This window comes from Danio rerio, chromosome 24, assembly GCF_049306965.1.
Source record: "Danio rerio strain Tuebingen ecotype United States chromosome 24, GRCz12tu, whole genome shotgun sequence".
In the NCBI taxonomy this organism is placed as follows: domain Eukaryota; kingdom Metazoa; phylum Chordata; class Actinopteri; order Cypriniformes; family Danionidae; genus Danio; species Danio rerio.
The window spans coordinates 44,574,924-44,590,332 of record NC_133199.1 but is presented as its reverse complement, the minus strand read 5'-3'; the positions used below and the strand labels follow the sequence as shown (position 1 = coordinate 44,590,332).

The 15,409-nt window shown below is 36.7% G+C and overlaps 1 protein-coding gene across 23 annotated transcripts in view; it reads left to right on the top strand.

Annotated features, from left to right (window-relative positions):
* ttc21a (tetratricopeptide repeat domain 21A) overlaps positions 1 to 15,409 on the top strand; it is a 30,957-nt gene that overhangs the window by 2,910 nt on the left and 12,638 nt on the right. For 5 of the 23 annotated variants that reach the window (XR_012399585.1, XR_012399584.1, XM_021470417.3 and 2 more), the window contains exons 1-14: positions 242 to 371; positions 454 to 583; positions 1,933 to 2,043; positions 4,135 to 4,301; positions 5,346 to 5,468; positions 6,696 to 6,853; positions 7,713 to 7,797; positions 8,856 to 8,954; positions 9,442 to 9,654; positions 9,992 to 10,230; positions 12,563 to 12,635; positions 12,712 to 12,819; positions 14,032 to 14,173; positions 14,250 to 14,350. Coding sequence is in view for 10 of the 23 variants with exons in the window: in XM_021470417.3 (XP_021326092.2) it covers positions 345 to 371; positions 454 to 583; positions 1,933 to 2,043; positions 4,135 to 4,301; positions 5,346 to 5,468; positions 6,696 to 6,853; positions 7,713 to 7,797; positions 8,856 to 8,954; positions 9,442 to 9,654; positions 9,992 to 10,230; positions 12,563 to 12,635; positions 12,712 to 12,819; positions 14,032 to 14,173; positions 14,250 to 14,350 (1,776 nt within the window). In the remaining 13 variants the exon portion in view is untranslated. Of the gene's footprint in view, positions 1 to 241; positions 372 to 453; positions 584 to 1,932; positions 2,044 to 4,134; positions 4,302 to 5,345; positions 5,469 to 6,695; positions 6,854 to 7,712; positions 7,798 to 8,855; positions 8,955 to 9,441; positions 9,655 to 9,991; positions 10,231 to 12,562; positions 12,636 to 12,711; positions 12,820 to 14,031; positions 14,174 to 14,249; positions 14,351 to 15,409 lie in introns of those variants that run through there. The other 18 variants (XR_012399587.1, XR_012399586.1, XM_073941238.1 and 15 more) reach the window with 8 other exon arrangements.

The following is a 15,409-nucleotide window of genomic DNA, read 5'->3' as shown; positions in this document are numbered from 1 at the left end:
GTTTAGCTATTTAAGTGTTTTTAATGTTACTTTTTACACTTGCCGTTTCATCAAAAAGGAGAAAAAAGAGATATGATAGTGTGTGGTGCAAATTAACACTAATAAAACATTGAAGTGGTTCGTATTTGCGTGTTTTCGTTTATTTAAACAGACATAAGCAGTCGATGGTAGAATTAAAAGATCGCTAGGAGTTCATAACACACGAAGCGTGCTTAAGATTGATTAGTATTCCTGTACAGGTGTCTAATGTTGAGTAGCAACCGCAGTTTTCCGTTGTTGTAAATCACTGCTGATTTTCTGACGCGATAAATGCCTTAAAACCGCTTATTTTGTCGGGCTTACATATGTCAGAGGAGGATAAAACTTGTTTGGTAAGTTCTGAATTTGTTTTGACTCGTATTTTATTCCCATTGTGCGCTTAAAGTGATAATAAGTGATGTTTGTTTTTCACAGCCGTTGATTATATATTATATGAGGGAGAGATACTACAGACATGCCATCAATACAGCTGCGAGGAGTTTAAAAGTGTACAATAATGATCCAGTGCTCCGTTTCTTCAAAGCTTTTGCAACTCTGATGGAAGGTAAGCTAAAGTGTGTGTTATTATATTTATATTAGGACATTATTCATGATTATTATGACTGTAAAATAATATGTGTGACCCTGGACCATAAAGTTTGTCATTTAAAATTTAGATTTATACATTACACGACATTCATTCATTCATTCATTCATTCATTTATTTTCTTGTCGGTTTAGTCCCTTTATTAATCCGGGGACCCACAGCGGAATGAACCACCAACTTATCCAGCAAGTGTTTACGCAGCGGATGCCCTTCCAGCCGCAACCCATCTCTGGGAAACATTCACACACACACACACTCATACACTACGGACAATTTAGCCTACCCAATTCACCTGTACCGCATGTCTTTGGACTGTGGGGGAAAACAGGGCACCGGAGGAAACCCACGCGAACGCAGGGAGAACATGCAAACGCCACACAGAAATGCCAACTGAGCCGAGGATCAAACCAGCGACCTTCTTGCTGTGAGGCAAACATGCTACCCACTGCGCCACTGCATCGCCCATTACACAACAAGCTGAATAAATAAGCTTTCAATTGACGTATGATTTGTTATGATAGGGAAATATTGGATATAAGTAGATGTATAGAAATATGACTACGCAGTGCAAAAAAAGTTTTTTAATAGTATTTAATAAGATTAAAATTTAATAAGAGTAAAAATAAGAAGTTTTAAGTTAAAAAAAAACTTTTTGCAGTGTATTACTCTACAACTATGTTTGGAATCTGCAATATTATTATTATTATTATTATTATTATTATTATTATATTGAGAAAAACTATCTTTAAATTTGTCTAAATTAATGTGCATTACTAAACAAAAAAAATATTTTGATATTTACAGTAAGAAGTTTGTTAAAAAATCTTCAAGGAACAAGATCTTTATTATTTCAATGATTTTTTGATATAAATGAAAAATCTATACTTTTGACCAATGCAATGTGTTTTTGGCTATTTGCAAAAATATGCCTGTGCAACATAATATTGGTTTTGTCCTCCAGGGTCACGTTTACATAATGAAAAAAAAAAGAAACAAGCTCTATTACAATTTTATTGAATTTATTTACTTGTATAGCACAAACGAACACAACAAAAGTTGACCACTGTGAAGCTAAAAGAGGAGATAAAGATGATGATAAAACTATGGATTTTAAATGTAAATTAATAAAAGAGACCAAGTATTGTAGTGAGGTAAGAAGATGAGACTTGGATTCAAAATCATACAAACAACGCAGATCTCACAAAACAAGACTGCTTCAGGTCTTTAGTCAAGTATTAATTCCTGAAAGCTCTTGTTAGTCTTTGACTTGTAAATCCACTGATGTTCAAAATGCTGCTGTGTTGCAGGTCACTCACAGGAGGCTCTACAAGAGCTCATCCTGCTGAAGGATCATCCTCATCTGTCTCTGTGTTCAACAGTAGCTCTCATTTACGCACACAAACACTGTGAGACTGTCGGTACGTCTGAGTTTATTAAAATTTCTCGTGGATGTTTAGGATGCATTGAGAATCTGGAAAACAGCTGAAATATACAGTAGATTTCATAAACACGTAAAAATATTAATAAATCAAATTAAATAAAGGACAGATAAATTCTGAAATACGGAACCGGTTATTTGACTGATATTTTTGTAAAGTATACCAGGAACCTGAGGAGGACATTAAAAAACTCTGGATATAAAAAGAGGTCACTATTCCAGAACGAAGATTCAAACAGAAACAATAAAGTGTCTTTCCTCTGTCGGGGGTTTTCCCTACTAAAAGTAACTATTAATGTTACTACAGACGTTAACACAGACGCAATGCAAGACTTGTAGAACGATTCCATCAATGTCTTCTCTATATTGACATTTACATTTAGTCATTTAGCAGACGCTTTTATCCAAAGCAACTTACAAATGAGGATAAGGAAGCAATTTACACAACTATAAGAGCAACAATGAACAAGTGCTGTAGGCGAGTTTCAGGTATGTAAAGTGTAAGAAGCAAAACATTGGTAATTATTATTATTATTATTTTTTTTGCAGATTAGGAAGGGAAGTGGAGACTAAATAGTTGAGTTTTTAGTGGTTTCTTGAAGACAGCGAGTGACTCTGCTGTTCTGATGCAGTTAGGGAGTTCATTCCACCAACTGTGCAGATTGAATGCGAGAGTTCGGGAAAGGGATTTCTTCCCTCTTTGGGATGGAGCCACGAGGCGACGTTCATTCACAGAACACAAGTTTCTGGAGGACACATACATCTGCAGAAGTGAGAGCAGATAAGAAGGAGCAAAGCCAGAAGTCGCTTTATAAGCAAACATCAGAGCTTTGAATTTGATGCGAGCAGCAACTGGCAGCCAGTGCAAACGGATGAGCAGCGGAGTGACATGTGCTCTTTTAGGTTCATTAAAGACCACTCGTGCTGCTGCGTTCTGGAGCAGCTGAAGAGGTTTGATAGAGTTAGCTGGAAGCCCGGCTAGAAGAGAGCTGCAATAGTCCAGTCTGGAAAGAACAAGAGCTTGAACAATAAGTTGAGCTGCATGTTCAGATAGGAAGGGTCGGATCTTTCTGATGTTACAGAGTGCAAATCTGCACGATCGAGCAGTTCTAGAGATGTGGTCAGAGAAGTTTAGTTGGTCATCAATCGTTACTCCAAGGCTTTTCACCATTTTGGATGCAGTAATGGTTGCCCCATCCATCTGGATTGAAAAGTTATGGTGTAGAGTCGGGTTGGCAGAAACTTCAAGCATTTCTGTTTTCGCGAGGTTAAGCTGAAGATGATGATCTCTCATCCAGTGTGAAATGTCCAACAGGCAGGCTGAGATGCGAGCTGGAACTGAGGGATCATCAAGGTGAAAAGAGAGGTATAGCTGGGTATCATCAGCATAGCAGTGGTAGGAGAATCCATGTTTCTTGATGACTGATCCTAGAGATGTCGTGTAGATGGAGAAGAGAAGATAAAGATGTGTGTCTTATATTAAAGATAAAGATGTGTATCTTCTGCTTTGTACACTGGAAAAATATCAGTTAATGAACAGTTTCTGTATTTAGTGTGTGTTCTGTTTATTTGTGGTTGTGAATTGCATTATGGGATGTTGAACTCTGCTCTGTTGACTTCTGATGTTGAAAATTCAACTCTAATGCTTAACAAAGTGACATTTCAGTAATTTGAGATAGTATAATGTATAATAAATAATATGTAGAGAAATAAAGTGTGTAAAATAACAGTAAATGTGCTGCAGTTTATAACAAGATTTCCCTGTAATATACAACACCAACCCAGACAATACAGCACTGCACACTATTACACATGAGCAGAAAAGACACTTTTTAAAAAACTTTAAGGTCAAAAGTTGCTGGACGAAAGGTCAACATCCCATAATGCAACTTAAAAGCAGAAATAAACAGAGAAAAATAAAAACATGAATCACAAAATGCAGAAAACTGCTAATTTATGGATATTTCTTTTAATGTACACACACTGCACTGAGTGGCTGATGAATGAAATGAGTGAGGGATTCAGGGATCTTCTGCTTTTGTTTGTTTGTTTTGTTTTTTGTCCACATGAGATGAAGATGCTGTGAATGAGCTGAACTCTGAGCTGAAGCGCTCTGGATCTACAGCCGGTGAAAGAGCGCTTTATTACGCAGCGCTGATCTACTGGATCCTCCAGATGAACCTCAAAGCTAAAACATGCATTAAAAAGATGCTGAAAATCTCGGAGACGTCACCTGAGGTTCGTTTGACTCCCTAATGCTTCCTTAAGCTGTGGTCACACTGCAATTTTCTCCCCATCGACTTCCATTCATACGCAAGCTCATGCGTCAGACCGGAAACACAAGCTCATGAGACAGATTTTGCAAACAGTTACAAAGTTCAAGCTTGGTTGACTCTGACCTGCGAAATCGCATCACTTGACTGCGTGAGACCAATCGCGGATCAAAACATAAACTCTGTGTACAGAAATTAAAATTATGGACCTATCGCTCGCTTTTTTTAAAAGTCTAATAATCTTGTTTAATCCCACCCTTCTTCGCAGCACCGCACAACAGAATTTCACAAGCACAAACTCTAGTGTGACCACAGCTTTAAAGCCCTGCATGATCAAAACTGCTTATTGCTTTCTGTTGTCTGCTTGAGAGGTTTTTCCAAGTAAAAGTTAGTTAATTATGCAGTTAACTTGAAGATTATTGTTGTGGATTAAATCGATTATAAATAACAGTCCATAACAATAAATAATAGAGTTAAGAAGGGTAGAATTAAATAAACGTATCCCTCTTCCTATTCCTTCTCGAACATTTACAAGTTTTAATAGTTTTGTATTGAGTAATTTGCTTTGCTTAATAATTGTATTTATTTATTTATTTATTTATTTGTCTATTTTTACATATTATAGTGGTCTGTTTTTGCATACATGTTTATCTTCAACTCATGCTGTGGCATTACATTTGTGTTTACTAAACATTGGAATAACATTGATATAGTTAGGAATATTTCAAGATGAGCACTTACTGGACTTACTGATTATACATTATTATTGTTTTTTTTTTGTTTTTGTTTTTTTTCCATCTTTGAGTATCAGATTTGATCTTCAGGCTTTTTAGGAATGTTTTTTTCCAGAACCTTTCACATTTATGGTGGAAAATGATCTTCTCAGATAAACTCTTTTGAGAAGGGTTTATTTCCAGAACCGTTCCTTTTTCTGTTCTTCAGCGGTTGGAAAATCTTACCAAGCTTCAGAAAGTTTGATTATTTTCTAAACTGGTTTCTTTATGATCAGGGTCTGATTATGAAGGGCTGGATTGTGTTGACGTCTGACCTGGAAGAGAACAGACCTCAGGCTATACGATACTTTAACAGTGGTGTTCGGGACTCAGGAAATCTGTTTGGACTGATGGGAAAGGTAAACCACATTTTTATTTATTTATTTATTTTATTATTATTATTTTTATTTATACATTTAGTTGAAGTCAGAATTATTAGCCCCCTTTTATTATTATTTTCATTTTTTTAATATTTCCCAAATTATGTTTAACAGAGCAAGGAAATTTTCACAACATGTCTGATGATATTTTTTCTTCTGGATAAAGTCTTATTTGTTTTATTTCAGCTAGAGTAAAAGCAGTTTTAAATTTTTTAAACACCATTTTAAGGTCAATATTATTAGCCCCTTAAAGCAATATTTTTTTTCTGACAGTCTACAGAACAAACCATCATTATACAATAACTTTACTAATTATTAACTAATTACCCTAACCTGCCTAGTTAACCTAATTACCCTAGTTAAGCCTTTAAATGTCACTTTAAGCTGTATAGAAGTGTCTTGAAGAATATCTAGTCTAATATTATTTACTGTCATCATGACAAAGGTAAAATAAAAAAAATTTAAATCTGCTCTCCGTTAAACAGAAATTGGGGAAAAAAATAAACAAGGAAGGCTAATAATTAAGGGGGGCAATAATTCTGACTTTAGCTGTGTGTATATATTTGTATATACAGATATTACTTGCATAGCGCTTTTTTTACAGTAATTATTATTGTATGTAATTTATTAATTGTTGTTACATAGTTTATATGCTACCAGTCAAACAATTTAGATTAGGAATTTTAATGTTTATTTTGTTTTATTTTTTTCTGCATAGACTAAATTACAAAAGATTTTATGTCATATAAATGCTTTTCTTTTGAACTTTCTATTCATCAAAGAAAGTAAGTAATGTGTGTTTATATAGCGCATTTATCGTGTATGGCCATACACCCAAAGCACTTCACAATCATGAGGAGGTCTCTCCACACCACCACAAGAAATCTGGAGGAATTGTACTAATTTTAAAATGTTTTTGAGCAGAAAATCAGCATACTAAAAATATTTTATCATGTGACATATTGTAAGGTAATTATGATTAATATTCAGCTTTGAAATCACAGAAATGAATTCCAGTTATTTTAAATCGTAAAATAAATAAATAATAATGATAATAATGAAAATCTGACTTATCTAAAACTTCTTACAGGCCGTGTACAGAGTTCATCACCACAGTCACACAATAAAATGTACTGTCAAGTAATGTATATAAATGTGATCTGATCATTATATTAATTCAGAACATAAATGTGTGTATTGATGCAGATTGAGTTCTTCATGCTGAAGCAGAATGAGTCAAGCGCTTTAGACATAATCCATCAGATCCTGCTCATTTATCCAGACTTCACCCCAGCACTCCTCATGAAGATGAAGATATTTATGGCTCTGCAGGACTACGAGCAAACAGAGGACATCGCACACAGGTCTGAGCTCTTCTCATGGTATTGACCTTATTCTACACATACAGCTGAAGTCAGCATTATTCGCCCTCCTGTATATTTTTCCCAATTTCTGTTTAATGGAGAGCAGATTATTTCAACACATTTCTAATCAAAATAGTTTTAATAACTCATCTCTAATTACTGATTTATTTTCTCTTTGTCATGATGACAGAAAATAATATTAGACTAGATATTCTTCAGGACACTAGTATTCAGCTTAAAGTGACATTTTAAGGCTTAACTAGGGTAATCAGGGTAAAGTTAGGGTAATTAGGCAAGTCATTGTATAACAGTGGTTTGTTCTGGAGACAATTTAATGATAATATTGCTGAAGGGGGCTGATAATATTGACCTTGAAATGGCTTTAAAACAATTAAAAACAGCTTTTATTCTAGCTGAAATAAAACAAATAAGACTTTCTCCAGAAGAAAAAAAATGAAAGGGAATACTGTGAAAAATTCCTGAATCTGTTGAACATCATTTGGGAATTACTGAAAATAAAAGAAAAACCACAGGAGGGTGAATATTTTGACTTCAAGTGTACAAGCAGGTGGCGCCATTGGAATCTTTTTGGCTCCAATCTTCCATTGATTTTAGGTGTTAAAAACAGCTGGTTCTGCTGCTTGATGTTGCAAACTGATAATCTCTTATTATATTATTCTACCTTTTGTGTATAGTCATGAACACAGTTTTCTGATATTTATTATTTAAAGTCATTTCTGCCATTGGAAATTTAATCAGAAGTTCACCAAAACAAGTGCATTTCCTCATCGCAGAATAAGGTCAATATTTTAATGCATAGCTTGAGGTGTTATTCTGTGTTTTTGTATGATTTTTGCAGAGTTCTGGAGCGTGATGCACAGGATCTGAAAGCTCTTCAGATGTTGACCGTCATCGCTGTAGTTAAAGATGGAGATACAGAGCTGGTAAAACAGACGCTTTATTCACTATTCTCACTGTGTTTTCAAGAGTGGCTAAAGTGAATCAGGCTTAAGAATAAATAAATAACACAGTTTTCTACTAAAGGCAGAGAGCACTGTTTCGAGGGGCTTGGAAAGTAGTGCAGTCTTTTAAAAATTACACTTAAAAAAACAATTAAATATTGTCATTATTTTTGTTTTTCGATTATTTCTTTTTTTATTGTTTCTTTCTTTCTTTTTTTCTCCTTTTTTTCTTTTTTCTTTTTTTTCTTCTTTTTAAAAAGCTTTTTCTCAAACAATACATTATAGTTCTTTCTTTTTTTCTCCTTTTCTTTCTTTGTTCTTTTTTTCTTTTCTTCTTTTTAAAAAGCTTTTTCGTAAACAATAAATTATAGTTCTTTTCTTTTTTTTTCCCTTTTTTCTTTTGTTCTTTGTTCTTTTTCTTTCCTCTTCTTTCGTAAAAAGTGTAAATAAATTATGGTTAATTTTTTTTCTTTCTTTGTGTTTCTGGGGGCAGATATTTAACAAACATGACACTTTAAAAAAACAATTCAGTAGTTTAAGCGGTTAAATAATTGTATTCTCGACATTACACTCTTCATTTTTCTTAAAATACAGAACGAAACAAAAATAGAATTACTCATACAGGAATTTATGCATTAGTAAAATAATTCAGAATATTAATAAAAGCTAGTAAATTAAATACGAGTACATTCAATTAAATTTGAGTTGTTCCTCGTAGTGCTTTAAGGAATGACCATCATTAAAGGCAGATATTTTATTTTATTTTACTTTGTTACTTTATTTTTTAAATATGTTAAAAATAAACTACTAAAATACAATTACTTCATTCACTTTGAAAAAACGTTTAGTAACTACTAGTTATTTTATAATTAATCACAAAGAATCATAAAATGTAAAAAAAGAATTAAAGTAGAAGCTCTGTTATATGTAAATTTCTTCTGTAAATAAATTATTCTGTAAATGCCCTCCAAAAATACAATAAAATTTAATATTTTCAAAATTTCTAAACTATTTCTCATTTTTTGTGTTGTGCATTTGAGGTAAAGCAGCGTCAACAGGCTTTAGTGAGTGCACTGGAGCTCCGTGAACCCTGCAACCCCAGCCTGCATGTGGAGATCACTGCTGTCATCAGCCGACTGGTCTGAATCTCACTATAGCACATTAGTCCAGTTCACATTTATATCCTCCAGGGACAAGTCTGGACCTCTCAAAAATCATTTGCAATCAGTATTATTGTATTAATTCTTTATAACCCCCATTTATCAAGTTAAAACATTTAATACAATCTCTATTTTAGCAGGGAAACCTCTTGAGATTTGTAGTCTCCTGGACAAATATCAACATTAATAACAAAAGAAAAATCTAATCTGGACCATCTCAGAATAATGTATAATCAGTATTAGTGTGTTTATTCTTAATGAGCAGAATTTGCCATTAATCTTTGCCGTTTATCTGTTTAAACCTTTATTTTACCTCTTGAGATTGGTAATCTCATTTTCTACATTGCCCTGGACAAATATTAGCTTTTTTTAAATAATAATAATAATAATAATAATAAAAAGAAATCAACCTGGACCATCTCAAAATCATTTGTAATCAGTTTTATGGTATTTATATCTGTGACAGATTCGAGATCAGTTCCAGTTTAACCTGATTAAAGCTCAAGCTCTGCTGAGGTCTGGAGATGTGAAGAGCGCCATCCAGTGTCTGAACCTCATCATGAAGATGCCGGGAGTCCAGGGGCCCTCAGAGGGGCCGCAGTCCTCCATCATCTCCAGCAGTGAGCGATTGTGTGTGTTTCTGCAGCTCAGCGAAGCTCTCAGGGTCAATGGAGATCAGGTGATGTGTGTGTTTATCATCTATCGCAGTGTTTCTCAACCATGTTCTTGGAGGACCACCAGTTCCACATGTTTTGGATGTCTTCTTTGCCTGTCACACCCATGACAGGTCTTTCAGTCTCTACTAATGAGCTGATGCTCTGAATCAGGTGTGTTTGGTTAAGGAGATATGGAAAATGTGCAGAGCTGGTGCTCCCCCAGAAACATGGTTGAGAAACACTGATCTATAGTACTGTAAACTAGGTATTCAACATACATTTGAGATTGAAGTATATTTTTTTCAATATCATGCAACCCTAAATTGAGCCCGACTGAGGAAAAGCTCTGTGTTTCTCCAGCATGAAGCCGCTAAGGTTCTTGAGGATGCGGTTGTGTTCTTCAGAGGGATGCCGGAGGAGACGCAGCTCACACTCGCTCATGTGGATCTGGCTTTAACGAGAGATGATGTAGACGCCGCTGTACTTATACTGCAAAACATTCTGCCTACCGAGTCCTCTTACATCCAGGCCCGAGAGAAGATGGCTCATATTTATCTGGAGAGGAGAAACGATAAGAAACTTTTCATTGCCTGTTACAAGTGAGAGCTCTATTTACATCATTACACATGAAATCAAAACTAACCATATTGACTTTGTTTGCTCACATTGCTAGTTTTGTGGTGAACAATTCATCTGTGCATGTCGTTACGAACAAACTAAATGGCTTGCCCTTGTAATCTTTAATTACAATCTGCAAATGCACTTCCTGATTGTTTTCAGTTCAATTCTTAGATGAGGCATTAGGTGTGGCTAACATACTTAACCACGCCCCCCTTTAACTGTCGCTATGACATCAAACAGAAATAGTGAGGAGGAGCAGTCTGTTAAGTTTTAATAACTCTCCCCAAACCCGTTTCCCCATCTTTCTGAATGAAACGCCCACTTTACTACATCCAATCAGCTTGCAGTAAAAAAACAAGCCACGCCCACTACTTCCTCATTAAATATTGTTTCTCTGCATCACAATTTAAAAAAAAAAAAGGTTGCATCTTTCAGATCATGCTGAGTTTAATGACAGACAAGGCATAGACCAGGTCCTGATTGGATTATGTTAATTAAAGGTGGAATATAGATGTTGAATCAATGTCTGCATAGTAGGTATATGACTTTGGTGAGTTAAAAAATCTCCAGAAAGTGTTTTATGTGCTCATTTATTGTGCCATAAACCAGAATCATTCTATATTGACCATGTTTGGATCGTTTGCGAATATTAATGAGCTCAGCTGTGAAAAGAGGAGCCCAGAAATAAAGCTCCTCCCCCTACTCAGTATTCAAATTCAGATGTAAATAATTTTAGTTCCCTCTCACATTAATAAGAATTAAATATTACAATACTGTGCATCCTGAAAGTATTCATAGCCTTATTCCAAAATGGATTGAATTGATTAATTTCCCCAACATTCTACACACAATCCCCCATAATGACAATGTGAGGAAAGAGTTTTTGAAATTGTTGCAAATTTTTTAAAAATAAAAAGCTGAGAAATCACATGTACATCAGTATTCACAGCGTTTGGCGTGAAGCTCTACATTTAGCTCAGGTTCATTCTGTCTCCACTGATCATTCTGGAGATGTTTCAGCAGCTACATTGGAGTTCACTTGTGCTCAATTCAGCTGATTGGACATGATGTGAAAGGGCTACACCCGTCTATATAAGGTCCCAGGGTTGACAGTGCATGTCAAAGCACAAACCAAGCGTGAAGACAAAGGAATTGTCTGTAGACCTCCGAGACTGGATTGCCTGGAGGCACAAGGCTGGGGAAGCTTACAGAAACATTCTGCTGTTCTGAAAGTTCCAATGAGCACAGCGGCCTCCATCATCCGTAAGTGGAAGATGTTTAACCACCAGGAGCCTTCCTAGAGCTGGCCGGCCATCTAAGCTGAGTGATCGAGGGAGAAGGCCTTTAGGGAGGTGATCAATAACCTGATGGTCACTCTGTCTGAGCTCCAGCGTTCTTCTGTGGAGAGAGGAGAACCTTATAGAAGGACAACCATCTGTGCAGCAATCCACCAATCTGGATTGTATGGTAGAGTGGCCAGACGGAAGACACTCCTGGAATTTGCCCATCTGCAGGACTCTCAGAGCATCAGAAACTAAACTCTCTGCTCTGATGAGACTCAAACTGAACTGTTTGGAGTGAACGCCAGGCGTTACGTTTGGAGAAAAGCAGGCAGCGCTCATCACCAGGCTAACAGCATCCCTACAGTGAAGCATGTTGGTGTTGGCATCATGCTGTGGGGATGTTTCAGCAGCAGGAACTGGAAGACTAGTCAGGATAGAGGGAAAGATGAATGCAGCAATGTACAGAGACATCCTGAATGAAGACCTGCACAAGAGTGCTCTCCACCTCAGACTGGCATCATCTTCCAGCAGGACAATGACCCAAAGCACACAACCAAAATATCAATGGAGTGACTTCACAACAACTTGGAGAATGTGCTTGAGTGGCCCAGCCAGAGCCCAGACCTAAATTCTATTGACCATATCTGGAGAGATCTGAAAATGGCTGTACACCGTCGCTTCCCATCCAGCCTGATAGAGCTTGAGATGTACTGCAAAGAGGAATGGGCCAAAATTCCCAAAGACAGGTGTGCAGAGCTTGTGGCATCATATTCAAGAAGACTTGAGGCTGTAATCACTGCTAAAGGTGCATCAACAGAGTATTGAGCAAAGGCTGTGAATACTGATGTACATCTGTTTTTTTAATACATTTGTAAGGTATTAGGGATTGTGTGTAGAATGTTGAGGAAATAAATTAATTTAGTCCATTTTGGAATAAGGCTGTAACATAAACAAATGTGAAATATAAAGCGCTATTAACACTTTCCAGATGGACTGTATACTGTATATAATCATAAATCTGTTTCAGAGAAATAACTGAGCAGCTTCCAGGAGCTCATACTAGCATCTTACTGGCTGATGCCTTCATGAAGATACACCAGGTACGTTTACATGATTTGAGATTTTGACGTCTTTTACAGCATCTTTATAAATCATGAACACATCTGCTTCTTAAAGCCAGAGGAAGCCGCCAGGATCTACCAGGAAGTTGAGACGATTGCTCCAAAATGCACGTTAACCAAGAAAATAGGCCACGCTTTAGTGAAGGCTCATGAATATGACAAGGCAAGTGGCTTCAACAGGATTATACTAAATATTTGATTAGGAACAGGTTCATTAAAGTCCGCTTGAAATAAAGATTGACAATGGTTATTTTGCTTGCTCACGTTGTTCTTCTTAGGGTAAATGATTTCTCCATGCAAGTTAATACACTGATAAAAATGGTCTGTTTCGGTGATCTTCAATGAAAGTCTGATAATTTGTTTCTGCTTTTGGAGTGGCAATCCTTCTGTTGACATCAAACTGACAGTTTCCATTGCATTTGCATATTAATAACATCTCTTACCTTTAGCAAAGACTATACTAGAATACTCAAGACATGATCACTCAAATAGGTTTAAATGTGGAAAAGTGTCAAAGTCAATATGGCAAATGAAGCCTCGCCTACCAGTACTGGAGCCAATCATTGATCACTATAGGCTGAGAAATCTCCGGAGGAGGGGATCAGAACAGATTTTTATTGTCTTCCACTGTGATTGGACGGCTTAGTTCAAAAGTAACGCTTATGGGTTCTGAATTTAACTTACAACGGCTGAAAATAACTCAGAAAAAATGGCCGCTCAGCTTCCGTTACGCTGCAGGTGCTAAAAAAAATGTGGCTCTACCATTGACAAAAAACGAAAACAAATGTTTAGTTAAAGAAAAGATTGCTTACAGGTGCGGATGTGTTTGACACCTAGTGGTGGAACTTGGTATTGCAGTCTAAATTCAAAACATTGGGGAGTTTTTTTTTTTTTTCATCAGCCAGCCTGGGTTGCCAGATTGACGACACAAACATGATTGTACAACATAAGCTGCTCAGCTACTGTTTGCATTTGTAATATTTATATTATTTTCTAATTAAATACCACCTTGTAGATTTCCATAACTCTGAATCTGCGTCTCGTTTTGGAGGCTGCTGCTGTTCACCAGAGATCACATTTTCAGCTGTCCACATATATTGATGCAGTCTTCAAGACTGAAATGGAATACACTGTAACCCGTGGTGCTTAAATATAACTATTAGTAGACAGAGTTACGGAGGTCAAAATAAAGACATTCTGAAAGGGAACACACATTTTCAAAGCAGAATATCCGACTTTAGCATTGTTTTTCAGATAAACAAGTATGTTCACTGAGCATGTTCTGCAAAAACACTTTATTATTATATTGTTATACTTTTTAAGAGTCTAAAATGTGCATACAGCAGTTTTTATGTGTGTTTGTGATGTGTTTCAGGCTGTGTGTTATTATGAGACTGCTCTGAGGAGGGATTCTCTGGACTGTGTGTTGAGTTTAGAGCTTTCTGAACTGCTGCTGAAGCTGAAACGCTTTAACAGAGCTCAGCAGGTCCTGGAACAGGCGCTGGATCATCAGCCGAGTACAGAATCAGCTTCAATACACATCTTTATGAGATGCTGAAGTTCTCTACTCATGTGTTGTTTCTGTGTTTGCAGCTTGTGCATTGGCTGCAATGATGAATGATGTTAAAGCTCTCCGAGTGTTGGTTAAAGTGCTGCGGGCCAGGGATGAGTCTGCTCTGGACGTCATACAGAAGGTTTGTTCATGAGGGCATTTACATAATGAATTGTTGGGGTACATTTCATTCTGTACAAAGATGCAGCAACTCAGCCTGAAACACTCTGCCTTTTTATTTGTTTTTGATTGTTTTTTTTTTTTGTCAAGACACTGACATGTTAAAGTGGCCTTTCTAATAAGCTCAGTCTGCTCTGATTGGTCAGCCTTTTCATATTGGTCAGAACTCTGTCTGCTTTGATTTGTAAGCCTTCACTGATTGGCCAGAGCTCAGTCTGCTCTGATTGGTCAATCTATTCTGATTGGTCAGAGCTCAGTCTGTTCTAAGTGGTCAGAGGTCAGTCAGCTCTGATTTGTCTGTTTTTTTTTTTACTGATTAGTCAGAGCTCAGTCTCCTCTAATTGGTCTATCTATTCTGATTGGTCAGTCTGTTCTGATTGGTCAGAGCTCAGTCTCCTCTGATTGGTCATTCTATTCTGATTGGTCAGAGCTTAGTCTCCTCTGATTGGTCAGTCGGTTCTGATTGGTCAGAGCTCAGTCTCTGGTTGGTCATTATTATCTGATTGGCCAGAGCTCAGTCTGTTCTGACTGGTCAATCTGTTCTGATTGGTCGAGCTCAGTCTGTTCTGACTGGTCAGAGCTTAGTCTGTTCTGACTGGTCAATCTGTTCTGATTGGTCGAACTCAGTCTGTTCTGATTGGTCAGAGCTCAGTCTCCTCTGATTGGTCAGAGCTCAGTCTGTTCTGACTGGTGAGTCTGTTCTGATTGGTCAGAGCTAAGTCTCCTCTGGTTGGTCAGTCTGTTCCGATTGGTCAGCTCAGTCTTCTCTGATTGGTCAGTCTGTTTTGATTGGTCAGAGCTCAGTCTGTTCTTATTGGTCAGTCTTCTAATTGGTCAGTCTGCTCTGATTGGTCATTTGTTTTTGATTGGTCTGCTCCAATTGGCCACTCTTTTCTGATTGGTCAGAGCTCAGTCTGTTTTTTATTGGTCAGTTTTACAAACTTTAATATGAATTACAGAAACACGAAAACCTGACAAAAACCTGACTACAATCCCATAAAGCATTGCAATTGACACCAAT